The sequence below is a fragment of the Artibeus jamaicensis genome, unplaced genomic scaffold (assembly GCF_021234435.1).
Source record: "Artibeus jamaicensis isolate MK-2021 breed Jamaican fruit bat unplaced genomic scaffold, CSHL_Jam_final contig_519, whole genome shotgun sequence".
NCBI classification, from domain to species: Eukaryota; Metazoa; Chordata; class Mammalia; order Chiroptera; family Phyllostomidae; genus Artibeus; species Artibeus jamaicensis.
The window spans coordinates 17502326-17528021 of NW_026521871.1; the positions used below are offsets into that span (position 1 = coordinate 17502326).

At 47.7% G+C, this 25696-nt stretch overlaps 1 protein-coding gene across 8 annotated transcripts; it reads left to right on the top strand.

The window, feature by feature from the left end:
* The first annotated feature begins 42 nt into the window (after positions 1–42).
* Positions 43–24203, top strand: TTLL3 (tubulin tyrosine ligase like 3). Of its 8 annotated transcripts, XM_053669126.1 has the most exons (14): positions 1564–2052; positions 2241–2332; positions 3996–4164; positions 4306–4403; positions 5456–5584; positions 6364–6478; positions 7193–7291; positions 8471–8666; positions 12249–12397; positions 16222–16465; positions 17521–17956; positions 22328–22598; positions 23452–23678; positions 23886–24203. In XM_053669126.1, the coding sequence occupies exons 1-14, from the start codon at positions 1650–1652 to the stop codon at positions 24177–24179; spliced, it is 2922 nt and encodes a 973-aa protein (XP_053525101.1). In that variant the 5' UTR covers positions 1564–1649; the 3' UTR covers positions 24180–24203. The 8 variants fall into 8 exon arrangements, with proteins under 8 accessions (XP_053525102.1, XP_053525100.1, XP_053525099.1 ...); XM_053669127.1 differs by lacking the exons at positions 5456–5584; positions 23886–24203 and having other exon boundaries at positions 43–2052; positions 22328–22472; positions 23452–23781; XM_053669120.1 differs by lacking the exons at positions 23452–23678; positions 23886–24203 and having other exon boundaries at positions 44–2052; positions 3999–4164; positions 22328–23297.
* The last annotated feature ends 1493 nt before the right edge of the window (positions 24204–25696 follow it).

Sequence of the window (25696 nt, forward strand, 5' to 3'; positions counted from 1 at the left end):
AAGGATCTCTTGAAGTGGAGGACAAGGTCATGTTAAAGGGGGGAGGGGCTGGGCTGGGGGCAACTTGGACAGCTATCACCCCCTTTATGACTTAGCTCTGTGACCTCCCAGTCCTGCCTTGCAGCGCGAGGTGTGCCCTCTGGGGCACACGGCTATGTCCTGGCTTTGCCCGGAGTGTTAAAGGTGCTCACAGCGAAGTTGGTGTCCACCGTAGGGCGGCTGCTCACTTATTCTCGGAGGACAGTCCTGCTTGGGTGAGCCAGCCAAAATTCTTGTCATGGGTCCATCTCCCAGGTTCTGGAGCCCCTGGAACCCAATTTGCTGCTTGTTAAGAAGAGACTGGATGGTTTCCAATCAGCCCAGTCATCAGCCAATGGTGGGGGAGGGGGTTGGGAATGGTGTTCTGGGTGGTCAGGGTTGGCTAGACAGGAGGAGGACCCACCGTCACTGATTGGGCAGACCTAGCCAATGACTACACAAAGTGGGTGTTTTCGACCAGGATATTTTCTTCCCTGGACTCTGCTTAAATGGGCACTGCTAGAGTTTGTCTTTCAAACTGCCCATCCACGACCAGTAGACAACCCTTATGAGCCATAACATGGGCTTATGTTTAACTGTTTAAGAGTGGGGCCTTAGTGCTCACTTCGGCAGCACATACACTAAAAAAAGAGAGTGGGACCTTGGAGTCAGACCCGGGTTCCAGTTCTGGCCCTAATGTGTTATGATGCAAATTATTTGACATCTTGGAGGCTTATTTACCTCACCTGTGGTTTTTGAGGATACCACCTTGCCACTACCGCCAAAAAGTTTCCTTATTTTTGCCTTGAGGGCTGTATGTAACTTCAATTACGTTTTATCTGCAGTTGACTCAAACGATCTGTTTTACTATTTCCAGGTTATTGTGGAGTGGGGGTGGGGAGGAGTGCACTCTGCCTTGGCCACTGTTTCCCCCATATACCGTCTTTCCATTTGTCCCCAAGGACCTGCAGATGCCATCCTGTCTCATCAGGCTCCAGCCACACTGGCTGCCTTTAGTTTCCCAGAAAGTTTCTTACCCTCCTTGGCTATTGCGGAGGCTTGCCTCTCTGGAATGCTATTCCTCCCCTCTTCCCTAGCTAACTCCTGACCTCCTTTGCATTCTATAAGGCTTTGGATTAAATGTCATATCTTCAGAGGACATTCTTGACTGCCTTATCCACAATATGCCCCCTTCCTGGTTTTAGTTCATTGCCCTTATCATGCTTATAGCTCTTTTATACTTTTGTTGCTTACTTTTTGTTTCCTCTGCATTGGGCTGTGAACTCCATGAGGTCAGGGACCAGCCTAGCCTATCGCATAGCACGTGGTCCTCTATAAATACTGTGGAATTGGAAGTGTTGGCTGAGGAACCGTGGCACTGGTGATAGTAACTGGTAGCCTCGTGATGTACGCGCTTCCACCATCAGTGCTATGCTCATCAAGTGTCTGGGGCAGGTGAGACTCCTGCTTGGCAAATCCTGAAAACCTTAGAACCAGCCCGCCCTCCAGAGAGTGACGAGAAGTGGTTTCCAAGGTGACAATAAACAGGGGGCGGAGCCTCGGAATGTAGGGCCCAACTAGGGCTTCCGCAGGGCCCACCCCGGAGAGAAGGCGGCGTGGGGAAGGGGCGTATGCAGGGTCCCCGCTCAGTGCTGCTCCTGAGCGCGGGGGAGCCGAGGGTCTCACACCGAGGCTCCGCCGCCTGGTACCGTCAGGAGGGTGGCCCCATATGCAGCTGGCTGGGGAAGCCGCAGCCGCCCGAGCCATGCACCAGTTCCACAGTCCCATGGCCCTGGGAACGCCACTCGATGTTAGGGCCTCCAGAGACGCAGCCGTGGCCGCGGCCCGCCTCCATTTGGCCCAGTGAGGCTTGCGCTGGCTGCGAACGCCGGTCCCGCAGCCCCGCCTTAGCTCACAGCCCATGCCGCGCCTTCGAGTTGCTCACCCACTGCACTCACGCCCAGGGCTCCACAGATCTACGTCCCCTCGGACCCTCGCACACCCGGGTCCTAGATGATGCCCCGCTGCAGGACGGTGAGGCCCTGTGCGGTAGGCCCATCCTGGCCTGAGGCGGTGGCAGGGAGGACGGGAAGATTTGGGGTGGAGGGAATGGAGGCCGGGAGAAGAGCGATGGAGAGTGGGCATCTGGATGAAGGGTAGAAAAAGAGAAGGCGTGTGGGCATTGGGGCTAGGCTGAGCCCTCACTACACATCTTTCTGCAGGTCCCCTTGTCCTCTGGCCAGGATTGTCGAAGGCGTCTCATCACATGGGCCGGCTGAGAAAAGCCAAGATCTATGTAGAGAAAGCTGTCAAGGTCGGAGGGGACTGTGGGGATCTCGTTCTAGAATGGCTCAGCCTGTCTCCCTGAACTATTTTATTCCATCATTAAAAAAGCAAACAAAAACCCTTGATCCCACATCCATCTTCAAATACCTCCCTATGTTTGATACCCCTCACTTAGCAGACTTGTCTGCTTCTCTACCTGGGATTCGCTGTTAGCTCCCACTACTCTTCTGGGTCCTTCCCCACTTCCTTCAGGAGCCACTCTAGTCAATGTCACTAGGGACTTCCCAGCGGCTCTCTTTGTGTCCTAATCTTTGTTGCGCACTCTGTGTCATTCTGCACTGCTCCCCACACACCCTTTTCTCTTGGCTGTCTGCTCATTCCTAGTTTTCTTTTCTCCCTCCCTGGCTACTGCTTTTCAGTTGTCTTGGAAGGCGCCTGGGTCTTTAGTGGTTCTCTGGGTCCCTCTCCGCACCTGTCACCTTGGCTGTGAGTCCATACAGTGTGCTGTGCCCCTCACATGCCCTTTCCTGCCCAGCCTGTGCTCTAACTCCACACCCAGCAGATCCAGCACCTACTTAACATCTCTATCTAGAGAACTTAAAAGCATTTCCATGTCCCGCACCATACTCTTGATTTGCCTGCCTAAACCAGTCCTCACTGGTCCCTGGTTCTCCCCATCTCCTAGTTGCTCAAGCCAGAAATCTGATCTTTCTGTTCACTTAACCCACACATCTACTCCCATCAGCAAAACCAATCATCTCTATTTCTAGAACAAGTCTCAACTCTATTACTTTCTTCCCTTCCCCATTGTAGCCACCTTCATTCTAGCTACTGTGATTTCTCTCCTACACAAACCACAAGAGCCTTCCAGCTGGCATCCCTACTTCCACCCTTGTCTCCTCCATCTGGTCTCTATACAGCAGCAAGCCAAACTTATGGAGCCTCCAGCCATGGCACTCCCTCCCTTTGCCTTTCGTACTTCATGCTCCTGTTCTAAAATTCAAGACTGTTTCCAAGGCCTGCAGGGCCTTCCAGTCCAGCTATGACCTGTCTCCTCAGGAGTGCCCCCCTCATTTCCATCCTCACCTTGGCCTCCTTCCAGTTCCTTCAGACCTCTCTCCAGTCTCAAGACCTTTGCACATGCTTTCCCCTTTGACTCCACTGCCATCTCCCCAGCTCTGTAAAGTTCACGGTTTCTTCTCTACCTTCTCTGTGTGTGTATTTCTAGTTTCCCTGGATCCCCGTTCAGTATCTGGTGTTTGGATCCAACCAGCTTGGATTTAAATCCCTGCTTTTTCACTTAACCACTGTGTGGCCAAGCTATTCAACCTCTCTGTCTCTGTTTCTTAACCAGTTAAGTGGGGATATAGCATCTATTAAAAATACATGTTATTTTAAGGTGCCCTCTTAGCTCAGTAGGCAGTGCGTCAGTCTCATAATCTGAAAAATACATGTTATTTTTAGTAATATATATAAATGCTTAGCACATAGTAGGTGTTCAATAAATATTAGCTATTACCATTATAATTTTGACTATGCATATTTATTTATCTACTTGTTTATAATCTCTCTCCCCTACTAGAATATAAAGATTTCCTGAAGGCAGAGCCCATAACTGTCTGGTTCACCATTCCCTATGTCTGGCACTTAGGTGGTACTTACTGAACAAGTATCCTTCTTTCACCTTACAGCAGAAGAAGATCTTTATGATCCAAGGTCACTACCCAGTAATCCGGTGCCTCTTGCGCCAGAGGGGCTGGGTGGAGAAGAAGATGGTCCGTTCCTCAGGCGCCACCCTGCTGCCCCCACAGAAGGATCTGGACAGCTCAGTAATGGATGATAGCAACACCACTGAGGATGGTGAGCGCTTCCTTCCATTTCACCAGCTGCCTCTCCCGAGTCCCTTTTCTTTGGTCCCCACTGTCCCAGGGTTGAGACTTCAGTATGGGCCCGTGGGGGCAGGGGCAGGGGCCTCACCAGGCCTGGACTCTGCATTTGCAGAAGATGAAGATGAGGACGAGGTATTCCAGACACCACAACTGTTTGACTTCGATGACGCACAGGAATTTGATGACCCAGATGGGACACACGCTCTGATGGTGAGGGCCCAAGGGACTGGCAGGGGTCTACTTAGTTGGAGGGAGAGCACTGGAGTCCAGCTGGATGGCCCCAGACAAGTTTTTTCCTTCTCTGAGCCTCTGTTTCCCCATCTGCGGTAAAAGCCGCTTCTCTGAAGCCTGGATGGCCTAGCAGAGTGCTGAGAGACACAGTGGGGCTCTGACACAGTGGGGCGGGCCTGGGACCAGAACTTGGCTAGGCTGTATCAGAAACTGGCACAGACTCCAAGCCCAGGAATTCCCCCTTCCAAATAAACCCCCCGAGTTCATCTCCTTCCTCTGCCCTTGGCAAGTGAAGGCTGAGAAGAAGGGCTTAGAAAGCTTTGAAAGAAGCTGCTATGATGGTGTGGAAGACATGCATGTTGAGGTGAGGACACTTGGCTTCGAGTCTTGCCGCCAGCACTTACCGAGTTGAACGATACCCATTTGCTGATTTTGTATGTCAGGAAAGGTTGAGCACGGGCAGTTTCATATGGCCCAACCTTGTCAGCCTTGGACAAGTCACCCTCCCTATGTCTCAGTTTCCTCATTTGTGAAATGGGGACAACAATAGCACCTGCCTCACAGGGGCTGCTGAGGATTAAGGAAATTGACATGGAAAGTGCTTAGAACATGGTCTAGCATGTGGCGTTATTGCTTATTAATATCGTACTTCCCAGAGTTGTAGGAAAGAGAGAGAGGCGTAGAGCCTTTGTCACATGCTATGCACCCACCAGCTTGGAGTCGTTGTCCTGCCACTGAGCAAGTCACGGATGGCCATGGGCCAGAACGAGGTGTGGTATTAAGCTGTGTGGCTTAGTCATTGCCTAGGAGCACTTGGCCACAAGAGGCTGCAAGCCTGCCTGCTTGCTGCTCACCTAGTCTGTGCCCTGGAGGAAAAACTGTCCTTTTTTATTTTACACATCTGGTGTAGGCTAGAGGCCATCGTGGAAGCATCCTCTCCTTCCATTCATGCACCCTGCTCAGCAGGGCGGGAAGAAGCGTCTTCCAGCCTTGTGCTGCCCACACCAGACTCCCCTGTCTCCTCTCCCCAGTCCCGCATGGTTCGGAATGAGATCCCCTACTTCATCTGGACCACTCGGCGGGATGTGCTGGACTGTCGCTTCCTCTCTAAGGATCAAATGATAAACCACTATGCCCGGGCTGGCTCCTTTACCACAAAGGTGGGCTCCCCGGGGAAGAGGGCATGGTACTTTCCAACCCCCCAGCCCTTGGGCCAACAACCCAGTTCCCTGCTGTCCTTGGCATTAAGAGAGAGTTCTCAGGAGGGGTTTGGTATGTAACTCAGTGGGATTTGGAATTAGACAGTCCTGGGTTCAACTCCAACCCCTGTAGCATGTCTGGCACATCTAGATATTGACTAAATAGACTCCAGGATCCAAACAGGATCTGGAGCCAGAACAAACACCAAGTTCAATGACTGAGCAAGAAGGCCCTTACCTCCTAAGCAGAGGATATCTGGCTGATGGATCCATTCTATCTTACTAAGGTTTAATAAACTAAGGTTTAATCTTTCTAAGGTTGTTAATAAACTAAGGTTTACTAACAAGTGATTTCACCTCTCTAAGCCTCAGTTTCCTCACCTTTAAATGAGAATAGCAGTAAAACTATCTTCTAGGATAGTGGCAAGGATGAGGTCTTTATAGTTGGGACCTGCTAGTGTATTTTTTGGTGTGGACTGGGAAGGATTCCTAGAGGAAGCAGTTCTTTAAGAATGTGACAGGTTGGATAGGAGGGATGTGGGGCCTTCTCAGCAGGGGCTGAGTGGGCGAACATCTGGAGGTGTGGATGTGAGCGAGTCAGGCCCAGCAAGTGCTCAGAGTCTCTGAGAATGTCCAGGCAGAGTTTCCTGGAGCTGTCTGGGCTGGCACTGGGGGTGGAGAGCCCCTGGAAGATTCTCTGGGCAAGTCCCACCCTGACCCCTCAGTGGCTAATTCCATAGGTGGGTCTATGTCTCAATCTCCGGAACTTGCCGTGGTTTGATGAGGCTGATGCTGACTCCTTCTTTCCACGCTGCTACCGCCTGGGGGCTGAGGATGACAAAAAAGCCTTCATAGGTAAGGAGATGACCATCCCCGTGCCTGGACTCCTCTGGCTGCAGGATGAAGGCTTCTCTCCTCATGCACTTGTCGACCCCAGCAGAATTCCTTCTCCATCCTCATCCTTATCTTTCCCTAGTATGGCTCTCTTAATGAGCCTCCTAGCTTCGTCAGCCCAGACCTCCAGAAGATCTTGGGCAGTTTAACTTGTATTCTAGAGCAGGTTCTAAAAGTTAGTCAATGGGCTGTGTTTGGAATCCAGAATGGATTCCAGGCCTGTGTCAAATTCCATTGGTTAGATTGGTTAGATTGGGTTTCCTAATCCAGAAAAGGTTCTGGACTTTGGGCTTCTAGAGCAGAATAGTTTCCAATTCCAGAACAGGTTATAAATTCTAGTCAGAATTTGGAGCCAGAGTGGATGCTAGGTTTAAATTAGTCTCCAAATCTAAAATAGGTTCGGGGCCAAAAACCTATTGGTTCTCAGGCTAGAAGTCCATCAGGAATAGAAGAAAGAAATCAGAGAACAGGTTTAGGTGAGATTTTAAAGGCAGAATATGAGCCAAGTCAAGTCAGAATCTGGGTCTGATTCTATGATTGAAACAGGAGCCAGGTTCTGTAATTAGAAGGTAGTCAGGTCTGGATCCAAGGCAGGGCAGGTCATGATCAGGTTCCAGAACCAGAACATGCCTGGAGCCTCGAGGCTGAGCAGAGTATCCCCTGCTCCCGGAGCAGAGGACTTCTGGTTGACAGCTGCCCGAAACGTTCTCAAGCTGGTTGCAAAGTCCGAATGGAAGTCACATTCTATCCAGGCAGAAGAGGAAGAGGCCCCACGTAAGTACTCTGTGGTTCCCTCCATCCCCTCATCCATTTATCCTCCCACACATCCACCCATCCATTTATTATTCACCCACACTTCTATTTATTATCCATATCTGCCTATTCACCATCCCTTCCTACCCACCCACCTGTACATCTACCCACCCCTCTGTTCTTCCATTCATCTACCCACCCGTCCATCTACCTACCCACTCACCCACACCCCCACCGATCTCACATTCACCTACCCATCCATCCATTCATCTCCCCACCTATTCCCACACTGTCGATCTACTCATTCACCTACTTTCCCTCAGGAACACACTTTGTATTCATCTCTCCACTCTGCCACCTTCCTACCTACCCTTCCACAGACCCATGAACACATCTATCCACCTGCTTTTCCATCCTTCTCTCCATCACCTGTCCATCCTCCAGGCTATCCACTCATTCATTCCTTTGTCCCAACCACCTACCCACCTATCTTCCTATCCATTTGTTAATTGATCCACTGCCTTATTCAGCCCTTCCATGGGCCTGGAATGTGGCCAAGCTCTCCAGTGAGGACAGACTAAGTCCTGTCTGTGGGGAGCTCAGGTCTTTGCAGGAGAGGAAGTAGTGAAACTGCATAGTTTCATGTGGTCTGAGGGCTCCTTGTGCCTTGTGGAGGCACAGAGGTTGCCACATTCCATGTTTGCCCAATCCATTGCTTGCCCTTTCCCTTTCTGGACTCCTACCTCAAAGCCCCAGGGGCCTATTAGCCAGGGATTCAGGGCCATAAGGGGCATGGAAATCCCTCTTTCTTCCACAGGGAGACCTCCCTATTGCTTCTCCCTGGGTGTGCTAGGATCAGGGGCACAAGGGCCTCAGGTGTGTGTGAGAGGTCCCAGGATCAGAAAGGATGCAGGCGTGTCTGAGGTTATAGGGGCTGAGAGGCCCTGGGATGGACCCTCAAGTGATTGACAGGTTTGGGGACAGTGGGGGGCCAAGGGTGAGCACTAGGGTCTCAGGTGAATTTAGAATAAAGTCTCAGGTAAGTGACAGGTCCCAGGGCAGTGAGCAATTGCAGGTGTGTGGTGGGTCTCAGATGTGTTTGGGAGAGTCCTTATTTAAGCAACAGGCCTTGGAGCCGTGCATGCCGTAGCGTGTGTCAGGTTACCTGTCATAGTGATAGGCCCCTCCATGCCTCTGCAGAAGACCAGCAGCCCACGACACAGGAGCAAAAGCCGGTGAAGGTGTCCCCAGAGTTTGTGGATGAGGCTCTGCGCGCCTGTGAGGAGCACCTTAGCAACCTGGCCCACCTGGACATTGACAGGGACTTGGAGGCCCCGCTGTACCTCAGCCCTGAGGGCTGGGCCCTCTTCCTCCAGCGCTACTACCAAGTGGTCCAGTGAGTATCTCTGCAGCACTGCGTGGGGCCCAGGCATGTGCCCCCAGCTCTAGGGGGCCTCTCAGTCAAAGACAGACCCTCTCTAGTGCAGCCCCCGCCTCCTCCCTAAGCCTCTCGCTTTTGTTTGCCCTGTTACTCTCCTGCCCAGGAACTCCTCAGGGCTCCCACTTCTTCTCAATGTGATGCAAACCTTCCTTCCTGGATCTCGGCATAGCAGAGTCACAAAGGTCATGGCTTGTGCTATCAGGGAGACCTCAATTACAGTCCTAGATTTGCAACTTTCAAGCTCGATCACCTTGTGAAGGTCACTAATCTTTTTGGAGTTTGACTTTTCTCAAGTGCAAAATATATTTTTAAAAATTGTTTTGCTCAGCCCTCACTGGTGTAGCTCAGTGGATTGAGCATGGGCCTGCGAACCAAAGGATTGAGGTTCAATTCCCAGTCAGGGCACATGCCTGGGTTGCAGGCCAGTTCCCAGCAGGGGACGCACGAGAGGCAACCATACATTGATATTTCTCTCCCTTTCTCCTTCCCTTCCCCTCTAAAGATAAATAAATTTAAAATAATTTTTAAACATTGTCTTGCTCAAAGGCAGGATTAGACAGGATAATTTGTATTATGTGCTCAGCACAGACTCAGTATTCACTCACAAAATAAAGATCTGTCAAGTCAATTCGATTTTATCTTAAAGGCCAGTGTTTCTCAAAGTGTGCTGACAGGATGCTGGTTCCACAGGATGTAAATCAATTTTGTGTAGAAAAAAAAAGGGGGGGCGGCGGGGAAGGGTAGACTCTGTGGTCAATTATCTTTGGAAAACATCGGGTTAAACAAAGTTAGTAGCAGGTTTCACTGGTGCAGGGCTTTTCTAGAATGCATGGGTGGGACATACCCCGGAGAGAGAGAGATGGAGCAGGCAACGTCGGAGGTGGGAGGTCCTCAAATAACATGTCTTTGTAACGTTGATGAGATGCTGTTCTGGGAACTTTTGTTTATGTCATTGAGCCAGTGGTAAAATTGGTTTTGTTATACATTGTTTCACTTAGCTGCAGAACCTATCAACAATGTTAAGTGAGGACCTACTGTGTATCCTGTACCCGGGTGACCCTAGGCCCCCCCAGAACATCCCTAGGGGGGGTGTTTTCCGAGCACGGGTTGGGAAAGGTTCTTAAGCAGAGGAAAGGAGTGTCAGGATGAGACTGGCACTATTGCAGGGAGATTCCGTGCAGGAGAGATGGAGGGAGAGGACTCGGAAGGCAGAGCACTGTGTGCCAGGCTCCAGAAATGACACGTAGACCCCGCTGTCAAGGGACACAAAACTCAGGTTGGGAGACTTGCAGCAAGCCAGGAGGGAGAGCTCAGGGTCTCACTGGGGTGGGTTAAGAGGGAAGAATGGAACAGATTCAATGATTTCTTTATAGGGAAGACTAAAGAGCTAATAATGAACTTTGAATGAATGTGAGAAAACCCAGATTATTGATAAATTATTCATTTGTATCTTTTTTAAGTGTCAAAAAGTAGAAATGATCCTGTACTTCCCCCTTAGCTCCCAGAATATGTAAACCCTTCTTCTTTTTTTTTAAAGATTTTATTTATTCATTTTTAGAGAGAGGTGAAGAGAAGGAGAATGAGAGGGAGAGGATCATCAATGTGCGGTTGCCTCTTGCGCGCCCTGTACCAGGGGCCTGGCCTGCATCCTAGGCATGTGCCCTGACTGGGAATCGAACTGGCGACCCCTTGGTTCGCAGCCCACGCTCAATCCACTGAGCTACACCAGCCAGGGCGAAGCCACCCTTCTTAAACTAAGAATTATCAAGACTGAGTTAGAATGTTACATGAAAAGAATGTGAGTCCTACTTATTTCTGGGTGTAGGCAGGTTCTAGAGGGCTGTAGGAACTTCTCACAAGTTGGAATGTCATAAAACATTGCATCATATAACACCTGTAAGTGTCAAGTTGTTCAGGGTAGCTAGTTAGCCTCCATTCATTCCTTTAATATTTATGGCCATGTTTCTCCCCTCCCCTCCCACACCTTTTCCTCCCCCCGCCCCTTCCCCTCTGGTAGCCCCCATGCTGTTCTCTGTGTTTTCCCAACTTTTTAAAACAAATCCATGACTCAGCAGCCAGGCTTTTTTTCCAGGGCCAAGTTTCCACAGCACAGGGGTTATTTTTTCTTTTTGTTAAATATAAAGACATATTGTCATGCCAAACATACTTTTTCCAGTTGCTACATGTGCCCCTGCCACCCCCAGGTGACACTATTCTGGGCCAAATCACAGATTTACGGCGCACATTCTTTGTGCTCTGGCCTGTGGGGAGGTTCCCAGCAAACCTTCTGGAAGTAGAAGGGTCAGGGCTCAGGCGTGAATAAGAGGCCGCGCTGCACCCCTTCCACCCTGCGGTCCCTGTGCCTGGCCCTGCCCCGGTGGTTGCTGCTGCCTCCTTATCACAAGAGGGTAAGTTCTCCGTGGCTGGAGACAGTCAGGGGGCTCAGATGTTAAAGGGAGGTGAGCGTCTCGTCGAGGCTTCCTTCCTATTCAGTTAGAAGAGAAGAAATCGGAGAGTTTGGATGAGGCAGCCACCTGGGCTGTTTTTTTGTGGCGTGGTTTAATTCAGGACAGTTTGTGTCCTGTAGGGAACAGGGCTTCTCTTTGTCCGTGAACCCCAATCTGTACAGACCAGGAGCGGAGGCAAGCTCCTGCCAGAGTTCTCGCTTACCCAACCATCCATTCATTTGACAGACTTTTAGGGAGTGCTGAGTAAGTGCCAGATACACCGCCTGGGGAGGGGAAGGCAACAGAGAATAACAGCTACAGAAATGTCCCCGCTCTTACGGGGCTTACATGCCAGTGAGGGGAGACAGACAGTAACTAAGTGTAGATGTCAGGTGGTAGATTGTAGGAAGAGAAAAGAAAGCAAGATGTGTGATGCAGATGTGCTTGAGAAGAATGAGACTAGGAAGGGATTCACATAGCAAACAGCGTGAGGTCCAGATTGGAAGGCAGAGTAAACACCCCCAACACACCTGTAAGTGTAGGCAGGATGTAGTTTGTGTCCTGGTTCAGCTTTTCACTCAGTTTGTGGTATTGGACAAGTCCCTTAACTCTCCAAGCTTCAGTTTACACTGCTCTGAGATAGGACCAGTAATACCTTTTTGGCCGGGCTACAGAGAGGATTAGTGAGAATATATGTAAAGTCCTCGGCACACAGCCTGGCACGTAGTGGTGCCTCACCATTAGGTATGGTGGGATTAATTCTGCCAAAGGCAATTTTAAGGTGATGGAAAGTGAGGTGGCAGAAAGTGGAGCGTGGGAGTGGAGTGGGGGTCCAACAAGTGGCGTCTCCCCATTCTCTCCCATCCCAGCATCCTGGGATGGGGCCCTGGGCACATGGCACCCTGGAGGATAGCTTGAGGGTGGGTGTGGAGGTTTGGGAGAGACAGACAGACCTATGTGGATCGGCAGGGAGGAAAGGGCACAACGAAGGCTGGCAGGACCGTGGCCAGGGGGCTTGTGTCTCCCTTTGCCTTGTCTACCAGGCCGTCCCCAGGCCCAGTCCTGCCCAAGACCCATCATCTCCCCACAGTGAGGGGGCAGAGCTCATGCACCTCGATGCTCATGTCCAGCGCTGTGAGGACGTCCTGCAGCAGCTCCGGGCCGTGTTGCCCCAGATGGACATGGAAGGAGATCGCAACATCTGGATCGTGAAACCAGGAGCCAAGTCCCGTGGCCGAGGTGGGTGTGAGCCCCTGCTCTCTGCACAGCACCTGCAGCCTTCCTCCTCAACTAGAGGCCAGGCTGTCAATAGTGCAGGCTCGACCGGAGCCAAACTGCCTGGATTTGAATCCCAGCTCTGCTCTCAATATGCTTTGTGACCTTAAGCATGTTGTATCACCTCCCTGAACCTCAGTTCCCTCATCTATGAGAGGTGATATTACTTCCCACAGAGTGAGGATTAGAAGAGGCAGGGTGTCTCAAGCTCAGCATGGTGCCAGGCAGAGTAATCTTCCCCTAAACCTCAGCTGCTGTGATGATGCCAGCTTTTCCTCCCCTGTCCTCAGAGTTGGTTTGACATTTTAGGTAGGTCTGGTGATACTCATCTGCAGGTGCCTGTCATCTAAGGCTCTTAGGTTTGACGAGTGCATCCTGTGAAATATAGCATAGTGGTTAAGGTCATGGATGCTGGGAGCCAGACTGTCTGGGTTCAAACCCAAGCTCTGCCTCCTACTATTTGTAACACCTTGGGCAGGTTAGTGAACCTCTTGTGCCTCATTTTCATCATTAGTAAAATGAAGTCAATAAATAGATACCGAGAGGATTAGTTGAATATGACACATGTAAAGTACTTAGATCCTATCCTTTTACATAATAACTGCTATATAAGCGCTATTATTTTTAGCTGTTATTCTGGCTCCTCAGCCCAGTGTGAAGGGAATCTGACCAGGAGGAGCCAACACGCAGGAGTGGTGCCTTAGCCCCGCCTTGAAAAACTGGGTAAGGACTCCCCAGGTGCAGAAAGCAGACTTTTGGCAGACGCCTCCCAGTGGTGCCCTGGGACGGATTCGTTCATGTCTAAGTGAAGCTGTGACAGCTCCAGACACTGTGGGACACTCTCTCGGGAATGTCACTTCAAAACGAACACTGCGGCCTTTCTTCTTCTACAATACCTTGGAAGTAGTGGTGGTGTTTTTTTCCAAGTATGAAAGTACACGTTTATTATACTGTAAAAAAAGAAAGAAAGCAAAAGCCACTCGATCTCACTGAGATAACTACTATTAACCTTTCAGTGTGTTTCTTTCCACAATTCCTTCTATACATTTGGAGAGAGATTTATTTTATTTTAGTTTAAACAAAAACATACTATTCTGCAGTCTCCCCCCCCTTTTTTTTTAAGATTTATTTATCTTTAGAGGGGAAGGAAAGGAGAGAGGGAGAAATATATCAATGTATGGTTGCTTCTCATGTGTCCCCTGCTGGGAACTGGCCTGCAACCCAGGCATGTGCCCTGACTGGGAATCGAACCTCAATCCTTTGGTTCACAGGCCCATGCTCAATCCACTGAGCTATACCAGCCAGGGCCTGCAGTCTCCTTTTTTAATATCCTTAATATCAATTAGTACTACTTATTTCTTCTTTGCACATTCCTTTGTCTTTAATAATAGACCTTGGAGATCACCTGATTTCAGTACATCTAAATCTTCCTTTATTTTCTGTTTTTAGCTTATTTTTAATTTTTTTAACTGTATTTTTCCATCACCATTCACCCCCTTGTACTCCACCCCGACCACCCCGCACAGTCACCACACTGTTGTCCATGTCCATGTGTTTTTGGCTTTACTGTTATGGATACTTTAAAATACATAAACGAGCAAGAATAACACAGTGAATCTCCATGAACCTAGCACCAAATTTAAAATTTTTTCTCTCCATTTTTAGAAAAACTTAATTGAAATGTATATATAATATATATCATTGACAAGAGTAAACATTGTGAGTGTACAAGTCAATGAACTGTCACAGTTGAGGGAACAGCCCCCGGGTCACTAAATAAAACATTCCCTGCACCCTAGAAGGCCCTCACCCACACTTCCCTCCAGACTGTACCTCCTGCAATGGTGATCCCTATTTTGATTTATAATACCATAGATTAGTGTCGCCTGTTTGTGAATTTTATATAAAAGGATAGTATATACTCGTATCTCATTCTCTTTTACAACTGCATAAATCTAATCTTGTTTAGATATACTATCATGGACTCACCTAATCCTTTTTAATTTTAGAGAGAGGGGAAGGGAGGGAAAAAGAAAAACTTCAATGTGTGGTTGCCTCTTGCACACCCCTACTGGGGACCCTGCCTGCAACCCAGGTATGTTCCCTGACTGGGAATTGAACTGGTGACCCTTCGCCTGTGAATTGGTTCACAGGCTGGCACTCAATCTACTGAGCCATGTCAGCCAGGGCTTACCTAATCCTTTTCTGATGGGTATTTACATGGCTGCTAGTTTTTTCCCTATTTATTTGTTTATTGATTAATTGCTATTATAAATAACTCTAATGAACACTCTGTGCAGAAATCTATGGCCTTCCCATTTTTTCCCTTAAGATAAATTCCTAGAAATGAAATTGCTGGGTTGGTCAAAGGGCACGAAGAGTCTCAATCCTTTTTTTACCAGGCATGGTGTTTTTGGAAATCTTGGTGATCAGTCTGGCCATTTGAGAAAGGATCTGGCTTGGGAACCAGACACAAATTATTCTGTGCCATTGGCAGGACATTAGGCTGTTTCAGGGCCAAACAAGGAAGGAATGAAATTGATTGGTGAGCACATGTGTGTGATTTGTAGTACAATTCTGATATTTATCAGCGTTATAAAGCCCTATGCTATATAAGCATAGATGCTTAACGTCGCTAGTTGTAAAAGAGATAAAATATATAAATTACCATTTTCTATCCAGGAAAATGGCAAAAATAAATAATCAACAGGGTTGGGTAGGATGCGGGCAAACAAAATCTCATTCGCTGTTGCTGGGAGTGCAGATAGGTGTAACATCTTTGGCAATATAAAATGGAAAAATGCATATACCTTGGAGCCAGCAAATCTACAGCTAGAAATTTATTCTATAGGTGACTAATAATAATGGTATATGTTCACATCTACAGAATGCTCACCATGTGCTAAGCACTTCTAAATCTTTAACGTTTAAATATATAGAATCCTTTGAAACTGAGGCACGTATAGACTATCCCACAACCTGGAAGAATATCCATAGGACCGGGAAGCCACAGTTGGCTGTCTCTGGGGAAGGAGACATATTCTTAATTATATATCCTTTTCTATTGTCTACTTTTTGTTTCTCATTTTATATTCTGTTGATTGTATAAAAAAGACAAAGTCATATACATACATGGTTTAAAAACATTTTTTTTTTATATTTTATTTATCTTTAGAGGGGAAGGGAAGGAGAGAGGGAGAGAAATATCAATGCATGGTTGCCTCTTGTGCGTTCCCTGCTGGGAACTGGCCCCTGCTGGGAACTGACCTGCAACCCAGGCATGTGCCCTGACTGGGAATCGAACTGTGATCCTTTGGTTTGCAGGGCCATGCTCAATCCACTGAGCCACATCAGCCAGGGCAAAATTGGTTAATTAAAAAAAATTTAAGCCCTGGGTGGTGTAGCTCAGTGGATTGAGCGTGGGCCTGCGAACCAGACAGTCGCACTTTGATTCCCAGTCAGAGCACATGCCTGGGTTGTAGGCTGGTTCCCTGCAGGCCAGTTCCCAGCAGGGGACACACAAAAGGCAACCATACATTGATGTTTCTCTCCCTCTCTCCTTCCCTTCCCCTCTAAAGATAAATAAATAAAAAATCTTTAAAAATTTAAATCCTTAGCAGATTTTCAACTTGCCTAAGGCAATGGCATTCTGATTGAGGCAGGCAGCCTTGCCCACTCGGCTCTATCATTTCTGTGGGGATAAGAGCTTATGGTGAGCCGTCCACGGTCCCCACCCGTCTCCTAGCCCAAGCCTGCCATGGTCCCTGATTACCCCATTCCCTCCTTAGGCATCATGTGCATGGACCACCTGGAGGAGATGCTGAAACTAGTGGATGGCAACCCCATGATGATGAAGGATGGCAAGTGGGTGGTACAGAAATATATTGAGCGGCCTCTGCTCATCTTTGGTACCAAGTTTGACCTGAGACAGTGGTTCCTGGTGACCGACTGGAACCCACTTACTGTGTGGTTCTATCGAGACAGCTACATCCGCTTTTCCACACAGCCCTTCACCCTGAAGAACCTGGACAAGTGAGCCCCATCACTTACCTCCCATAAGCTCCCATTCTCGTTGGGGAGCTGGCAAAGACCGGCAATTCCAGTGCGCTGCTGGGCTCCAAACACAGACTCTGCAGGCAGGCAGGCCCACCATCCATCCCACCACCCTCCACCCGTCAGATAATGACTGAGTGTGTACCCTGTGCCATTCTCTGTTCTAGGCACTTGGGATGCAGCAGTGAACAAAACAAAAGCCCAGCTCTGACAAGTTCACAGTCAAGCAGGGAGAAAGAGACAAGCAATGAACATAATAAGTAAAATCATATAATAGGCTAAACAGTGACATTAAAAAAGAGAATGTAGAGCAGGGTAAAGGGGGTTCAGGAGAAATTCTAGAGAAGAGAGGCAAGTTGTATGACTAACTTGTGGGGTGAAGGAAAGCCTTGCTGAGTCCTGGGCCCAAACTCCACCTCTGCAGCTTTCGAGCTGTGCAACTTTTGTCAAGCGAAAACCTACTTAACTTCAGCTTCCACATCTGAAGAATGGAAGCAGTGATAGGAGACTCATAGCTGTCAACTATCGAATCAAGTGCTTGGTATGTGACAGGTGCTAAGCATATCATGCATACTAGTCACTCACGAAAACCCAGTGAAGTGGGTACTGTACCTTCATTTTATAGCTGCAAAAGGAGCACTCAGATTAAATGACTTGCCTAAGATCTCACAACTAGTTGGTGGTGAAGGTGGGACTTGAGCACATGTCTCAGTGACTGTAGGGCCCATACTCTCACCCATCTTCCTACCTTTCAGGCACTGGGAGGGTTAACTGACACTGAGCCCAAAGCACTTAATACTATGTTCCCCACAGTGAGTGCCCTCAGAAGAGATCCTGAGAGCTAAGACTGGTTCTGGTTCTGAAAGAATGTTATGGTCCCCAGGCCTCTGTCCTTGTCCTCCCCAGCAGGACCCCATCTCAGGTTGAATGGTCCACAGTGGCCCAGGGCTGGGTCCAGGGTTTGCCTGCCCTCCCCAGGTTTGGGTGGGAGGGGCAAGGGGGCCCAGACCTCAGCTCTCTGCTCTCTGCCCCAGCTCGGTGCACCTGTGCAACAACTCCATCCAGAAGCATCTGGAGAATTCATGCCATCGGCACCCGCTGCTGCCCTCAGACAACATGTGGTCCAGCCAGAAGTTCCAGCTCTACCTGCAGGACATGGGGGCCCCAAATGCTTGGTCCACTGTCATCGTGCCTGGCATGAAGGCTGCAGTGATCCATGCTTTGCAGACCTCCCAGGACACTGTGCAGTGTCGGAAGGCTAGCTTTGAGCTCTATGGCGCCGACTTTGTGTTTGGTGAAGACTTCCAGCCCTGGCTGATTGAGATCAATGCCAGCCCCACCATGGCACCCTCCACGTCTGTCACCACCCACCTGTGTGCTGGTGTGCAAGCTGACACCCTGCGCGTGGTCATTGACTGGCGGCTGGACCGAAACTATGACACGGGAGCCTTTGAGCTCATCTACAAGCAGGTGAGGTGGCTGGGCCCAGACAGGACCCCAGGGAGTCTTCCCCCCTCCACTGCACTACAGCGAAGCACAGGCACTGCAGTCGGACAGACCCAGTTCAAGTCCTGGTCTGGCCTCCGTAACTTAGTTATAGCTGTTTCCTTATCTGTAAAATAGAGATGCCCCTACCATTTTTCTCATGGGGTTTGGGAGGTTGAAATGAATTAATTCGTGTGGGTAGTATTTCTGGAGAAGCATATAACATAGTATTCCTGAACCTCCCTGGGTTCAAAATCTCTGCTCAATAACTACAAGCTGTTTGACTTTGAACAACTTCCTAATCCCTAAGGGGAAAAGGGTCTCAGTTTCCTCATCTGTAAAGCATGAATGAAAGTAGTGTCTACTTCATAAGGCTGTGACAACTAAATGAGTTAAAAGCACATTAGAACAGTGCCTGGCACATATTAAATGCTACAGAGGTTCTAGCTGTTGTTATTAATTAATAAGGTTGTTATGTGTTTCATGATAAATGGCATCACTGTAAAGTGCCTGGATATATGAGTCAGTTAGTGGAAGATACTGTTATTATTATTATTATAGACATTCCCACCCAAAAAGGAGAGCCTGGGTGGGAAGTCCACAGGAATCCCTGTTCCACAGAAATTCTGAAATCCAGTCTTAGCATATATTTCTAGTTTTGCTATTAGGATCCACTGTTACTTCTCAGGAGTTCTCCATGGCTCTTGCTTCCATCCATTGGAATCTCAGTTCGGCCCTGAATCATCTTTGCTTTCCTGTGAACATTCTCTATAGTTCTTAGTCTGTTACCTGTTCATAAAAATTTGGGGGTACACAAGTCTCTTTCACTTCATATTGTAACTGCCGCTTTTAGTCCAAGTTGATATTTTTAAAAGCCTTGTGTGTTTCTTACATATCAATTTTATAATTGGTCTATTATACAAAAGCCATGTCTGCAAATCTAAGAGCTTCTCTGTCTTTTGTGAGACTGCTATAGCACAACAGCCCTCAAAGTCATAAAAGCCCTGATGTTAGCAGACCTCTAGGCGAACTCAAAATGTATTAGACTGAAACATAAGATCTAAATGTATGCCCTTGAGATGCTTCAAAGATTTGTAGCAATTTTAATGGGCCCATCAGGCATGACTTACATCCCTCTGAAATTCGTTGTGGTTTTTAAAAACCAAGATGTAATTGACAAATAACATTATGTTAATTTTGGGTTTACAGTACAGTGATTGGGTATCTGTGTACATTGTGAAATGGTCATGACACCAAGTCCAGTTAATATCCATCACCACATGTAGTTATCAAATTCTTTTTCTTGTGATAAGAGCTTTTAGGATCTATTCTCTTAGCAACTTTGAACTATACAACATGGTATTATTAACTATAGTCACCAAGCTGTGCATTAAATTCCCCAGACTTGTTTTATAACTGGAAGTTAAAACATTTTGACCACCTTCATACATTTTATTCACCCCTCATCCTCCCATCTCTCTTTTCTCTGTATGTATGAGTTCAATTGTTTTGTTTGATTTTAAGATTCTACATATAAGTGAGATCATATGGTATTTGTCTTTCTCTGATTTATTTTACTTGTATAGGCCCTCAAGGTCCATTCATGTTGTTGCAAATGGTAAGATTTCCTTCTTCTTGTGACTGAAGGTGTATATATATGTATACATATACATATATATGTATACATATATATACATCACATTTTTTATCCACTTATCTGTTGATGGACACTAAGGTTGTTTCCATGTTTTGCTTTTGTAAATAATGCTGCCATGAACATGAGGGTGCATATTTTTGGTTAGCATTTTTGCTTCCTTTGAACAAATACTCATAAAAATGACATTTACTGGATCACGTGGTGGTCCTATTTTTAATTTTTTTGAGGAACCTTCATACTGTTTTCCACAGTGACTGCACCAGTTTACACTCCCAACAGTTCACGAGGGTTTCCTTTTGTACACATCCTCACCAATACTTGTTGTCTTTTTGATAACAATCAAAAAGACAGGTGTGAGGTGATGACTCCTTGTGGTTTTAATTTGCATTTCCCTGATAATTAGTGATGTTGAGCACCTTTTCATGTACCTGTTGGCCATCTATAGGTCTTTTTTGGAGAAATATCTGTAGGTCCTCACCCCATTTCATAATCAGATTGTATTTTTTGCCAATGAGTTGTATGAGTTCTTTATATCTATTCAATATTAACTTCTTACCAGATATATGATTTGCAAATATTTTCTCCCATTCAGTTGGGTCTTTTCATTTGCTGTGCAGGAGCTTTTTGGTTTGATGTAGTCCCACTTGTTTGTTTTTGCTTTTGTTTCTTTTGCTTTTGGTGTCAAATCTAAAAAATCATTGCCAAGACCAATGTCAAGGAGCATAGTATATGTTTTATTCTAGGAATTTTAGCTTCTAAGAATTCTAGGTTTCAGGTCTTACGTTGAAGTCTTTAATCCATTTTGAGTTGATTTTTGTGTAGCGTGTAAGCTAGGGGCCCAGTTTCATTCTTTTGCCTGTGGCTGTCCTGTTTTCCCAAAACCATTTATTGAAGATACTGTCCTTTCCCATTTTTGTACCTGTATATCCTTTATCATAAATTAATCGTGTGGGGTTATTTCTGGGCTTTCTGTTCTGTTCCGTTGATCTCTGTGTCTATTTTTATGCCAGTAACATGCTGTTTTGATTACTATAGCTTTGTAATATAGTTTGAAGCCAGGAAGCATGATGCCTGCAGCTTTGTTCTTCTTTCTCAAGATCGTTTTGGCTAATTAGGTCTTTTGGGGTTCCATACAAATTTTGAGATTTTTTTCTATTTCTGTGAAAAATGCCATTGGTATTTTGATTAGGATTGCATTGAATCTGTAGATTGCTTTGGGTAGTATGGTTACTTTAACAATATTAATTATTCTAATCCATGAACAGAAAATATCTTTCCATTTGTTTGTCTCTTCAATTTCTTTCATCAGTTTTCAGTGTACTGGTCTTTCACATTCTTGGTTAAAGTTATTCCTAGGTATTATTTTTAATGCTCTTTAATTTCTTTTAATCTAGAACAGCCCCACTGCTTTTTTCCACCCAGAGTTTGGATCTTTTGAAGGGGTCAGGCTGTTTTGTAGAACTGTCCCACATTCTGGATTTATCTGATTGTTTCCTTGGGGTGGTTTTTAACTGTTCTTCTGTTATCTGAATGTTCTGTAAACTAGAAGTTAGGTGAAAAACCTTGATGAGGTTCAGTTTAACATTTTTGGCAAGACAAGTTGAGAGGTGATGCTGGGTACCTCATACAGAGTCACAAGGCACAACACTGTCAGAGCATCTCAGGATCAGTGATGCTAAGCTAAGTCTGACCATGGAGTTCAGGTGGAGGCTACCAGATCTCTCCCCATTGTAAGCTGTATCCTCCCCTTGGCAATGATCAGTTACTTTGGAAGGTGATACTTTGGCCCTGTGCAAATGACACATTTTCCTGTCATCCTTTTCACCTACTTGTTTTGATATCCAGTTTTAATTCTTGCTTTTTGTATCAGTTACAAAGTGCTAAGTTTCTGATTCTCTTTCCTTCTACATTTATTAGCTAAGATTCTTCTGCAAAGATGAGCTTTTCCTTATCAACTCGGCTTTCCGGGAGCTCTGGTATCTGGATTCTTCACAAGCTCCAAAGGACAGTTCTGATTGATTAGATAGATTCTAATCAGGATCCTTTGATGACACAGAAAACACCTCAAACTAGCTCTGGATTAAAGTTCTTAGCGAGACACAGGGAGCTCTCTGGGAACACAGCTGTAGGAAGTACCATTTGGCTTTATAAGAACTGAAATTCCACAGGAGCAATTTCTCTGCCTCCCTCTGCATATGCACTACTTCACCCCCTCCACAGAATGCCTTCTTTCAGGCTCTCAGTTTCTGCTTCCCCGTAACTGGGGTTCCTGTGAGGCTCTAGGCAGATTCTCGGTCTGGGTGTCATAACTCAGATTCTCTCTGTAGAGAATCCAGCTGCACTGAGGAAGCTTTCCATCAGCAGTGGCCTGTGGAATAGAGCCACAAATGTTCCAACAAGGGCCAGGGCAGCTTAGGGGGGCGAGAGGGTGGAGAGGTGCTAGTGGAGGCATGGCTGAGACTCCCACACTCCTCTGGGTTACTAATCCCAGGGCTCAGTGACTCTCTAGGGACTGATTCAGGCCTCCAGGCCCAGACTCCTTAGAGGACAGAGGTAGGCTTCCCATTTCTCAGCCCAGAAATGCCTCCTAACTAGGTGCCCCAGAAACTAATTCCATGCATCTCTGCCCTGAGTCCTTCTGGGCCTAGGGCTCTAGCAGCACTGCCTGAGCAGGCCTTGTCTCCTCTTCTTCCTCACAGCCTGCTGTGGAGGTGCCCCAGTATGTGGGTATCCAGCTTCTAGTAGAGGGCTCCACCATCAAGAAGCCCTTGGCGATATGTCACCGGCGGACCGGGCTCCGCACAGCGCTTCCTCAATTGCTGACCCAGCGAGACTCTGGGGAAGGCAAGGACTCGGGGATCTTTATCCACATGTCAGCTCCTAGGAAAGTTCCTGGGGACAGGAGCCTGGAGCACTCCGAGAAGCCAGACTTCACTGCCACCACATCGACCACTGAAAAGGGGAAGAAAGGCAAGGCAAAAAGTTCTACAGTCCTGGTCCACTCCAGTATCCAGAAGTGGGACTCACCCAACCCAAGGATGGGCTGCATTTTCACCAAGACCTTTGTTAGTGATAATAGGCAGGCCCACCCCTTGAACAGATTGCCACTGAGTCTGAAGAACCCCCAGGCCCTGGCTAAGACCACTCTGCCAAAACACCCCAGGACCCCAAGGCAATTTCTCCCTGCTCTTCAAGCCTCTCCTAACTACCTGAATTTTCCCACTACCCACAGCCCCACCAAAGAACTACCAGTAGCAAGTAAAAGTCACCACTTACAAAGTATTTTTTAAAAAACACACAACCAAGTATTGTCCCTTCCAAAGGAGTCACCCTGCAAGACAGTTATTTCCACAATGCCAGGACTCACTCCCTGGTGGCTCTCTTCCCAGAGCCCAAGTTTTTCCTGCCACAGTGTTCTGCCTTTGCCTCCCTGCACAGTTGCCTCTGAAGGAAAAGAACTAACATGTACTCAGCCCTTAACAGCTTACACTGTTTTGCTATATAACCAGCTCCTTTAGTCCTTACAGCCTAATGAGGTAGGTGCTATTATCCCCATTTTCCAGTCAAGGAATCAGGAAGTTTAAGAAAGTTGCTCAAAGTTGCGTATCTCAAAAGGGGCAGAGATGGGATGCAGACCCAGGTCTGTTGGACTCCAACTCTTGCGTCCTACCCATGGCCTCTGGAGGAGGAACTGGGAGGGCTCCATCTGCCTTCACATTCTGCCACCTCTTGCCCTGCACATGCACCTGGAGGGGTAGCTTAGTCAGCCTTGAGCCCCGCCTCCCACCACCCTGGGCTTTCACCGCACCTCTTGCTCCCACAGCCCCTTACCACTTCCCCAGCCTCTACACCAAGGCCCGGCTGCCTTCTCTCCATGGGCTCCGACCCCAGGGGCCAGTCCTCGGACGGCAGCACAGCAAGCTGGTGGGCTCCAAGGCCCTGTTGAGCACGGGCAAGGCCTTGATGATTCTACCTACCGCCAAGGTTTTGATTTCCTTCACACCTAAACCTGAGCTCAAGTGGGCACCCATCATCCTGAAACCAAGAAAGGTGGGCCTCAAACTATGACTCGCACCCAGGAGGGCAATGATGAGTGCCGGGGTCAGGGCTGGAGGGCACAGGCAGAGGGCAGCTCCCGGGCTGGCTGGAGCCCCAAGGGGAGGGCTTGCTTCCCTCAGAATTCCCTTCCTAGACAAATTATTGATCACCTCTCCCCTTCTCCCCTCCTTTTACACCAAGGCTGCTGTTGTTCCCAAGCGCCTTTGTGGTCCCCATCCTGGAAGTGCTTTGTGGTCTTTACCTGCTGAAGTTAGAAATCTTCCTAGTACACATAGGAAGATCAAGGTCAAAAGAGAGTTCAAGGCCAGACTCTGTGACAGACCCAAGGCTGAAGCATGCCTCCTGAAGACACTGAGCCTTCCAGGACCCCTGCCTCTAATCACTGCACACCAGGGGTTGCGGGGAATGCAGGATGTGAGGCTAAACAAGCCCTTGCTTCAGGCCTCACTGCCCCCACCCTGGGTGCAGCACCAAATAAAAAGGAGCAAATAAAGTGTTCTTGGCTTGGCTTTGTTTCTATCAGAGGGTGAAGAGAGTGTAGAGTGGGGCTCTGTACCCCAAAATCTAGAACAGGAGTTAGAGGCCATCAGCAACTCCTCCAGGAAGCAAGGCTCAGAATTCCCACACAGTGGCAGACATGGGACTTCCTGTTAGGAAAGCTCTCTGATCTTTAGGTAGGGGCTTCAGTCTTACTTTACAGAAGAGGAAACTGAATGAGGCAGCATGGCTTGCCCAAGATCATGCATGGGGCAGTGGGCTGAAGTCTGGGGTACACAGCCACAGTAGCTGACCACTGGGAGTCCCCCAAATTCCTAAGACCAGAGGAGGAGCTGGGCTGATGTCCGAGGGGCACCAGATTTATAACATGAGACATAGGGGGAAGGGTGGACCTTGCCTGAACCCCAGCCCTTCTCCAGAGGGAGTGGGTCTGTCCCTTCCTCAGCAAGTGCTGAAGGTCACCTAAAAGAAAATATCCAACAAACCATACTCATCTGAAAAGTCAGGCATTCCTTAGCTACGGGTCGAATGGTACACCCCTTTCTAAAGATGTCTACCTAGAACCTGTTCATATGACTTTATTTGGCCAAAGGGTCTTTGTACCAAATGTAAAGATATGGAGATGGGACAATCCTGGATTTTCCATGTGGGTCCTAAATCCAGTGACAAGGACCCTTAGACAAGAAGACAAACACAAGAAGGCCATGTGAAGACGGAGGCCAAAACTGGTGTGGTGGGGACCCAAGCCAAGGAACCTCGGAGCTACCAAAGGCTGAGAGAAGCCAGGAAGGGCTCTCCCCTGGGGCCTTCGAGGGCACAGCCTTGTCAACACCTTGAGACAGACTTCTGGCCTCCAGAACCACGAGAGAATCAACTGTTGTTTTAAGTCACTTAGGTTGTAGTAACTTGCTATGGCAGCCATAGGAAATACACTAAGCACATGAAGCTACATTTACTCTGATCCAGAAATTCTTGCATAGCAACCAGGAAATACAAGCAGGTTCACAGCAGCAGTGCTGTACGAGCTGAAAAACCTAACTGTCCGGTAACGGAATGAATACACTGGTGTACTCAAGCGCTGGGGTTCAAATTCCATGCCATAGGACACATGCATTTCTCAGTGTGGAGTGAGAATACATCACAAAAGAATATATACAGCATGAATCCATTTACAGAAACTTGGGGAACAGGCATAATGAGATATATCATGTAAGGATGCGTACATATGTGGTCAGACTTAAAAAGAAGAGAAAAAAGAATTCTTCCATTAGGGCAGTGGTTCCAACCTAGACAGAACATCTCAGGGAGCTTTTAAGAAAGACTGATGCCACGGGTCTCAACCCCAGGCCAATCAAACCGGTATCTCTGGGGCGTTTAATCATGGAGATTTTCTAAAGCTTCCAGAGGGGCTATGCAGGGACGTTTCTGATGCAGAACTGCTGTTCTACAAGAGGTGTTTCTACTTCATACCCTGAGTGATGGATACTTGGGTGTTACCTTATGATTATTAT

Coding starts and splice junctions, on each gene's coding strand:
- TTLL3 (XM_053669126.1), top strand. CDS start 1,650: ATGCAGGGTCCCCGCTCAGTGCTGCTCCTGAGCGCGGGGGAGCCGAGG. Junction 2,333..3,995: donor ATGTAGAGAAAGCTGTCAAG/GTCGGAGGGGAC, acceptor TTCACCTTACAG/CAGAAGAAGATCTTTATGAT. Junction 17,957..22,327: donor TTGAGCTCATCTACAAGCAG/GTGAGGTGGCTG, acceptor TCTTCCTCACAG/CCTGCTGTGGAGGTGCCCCA.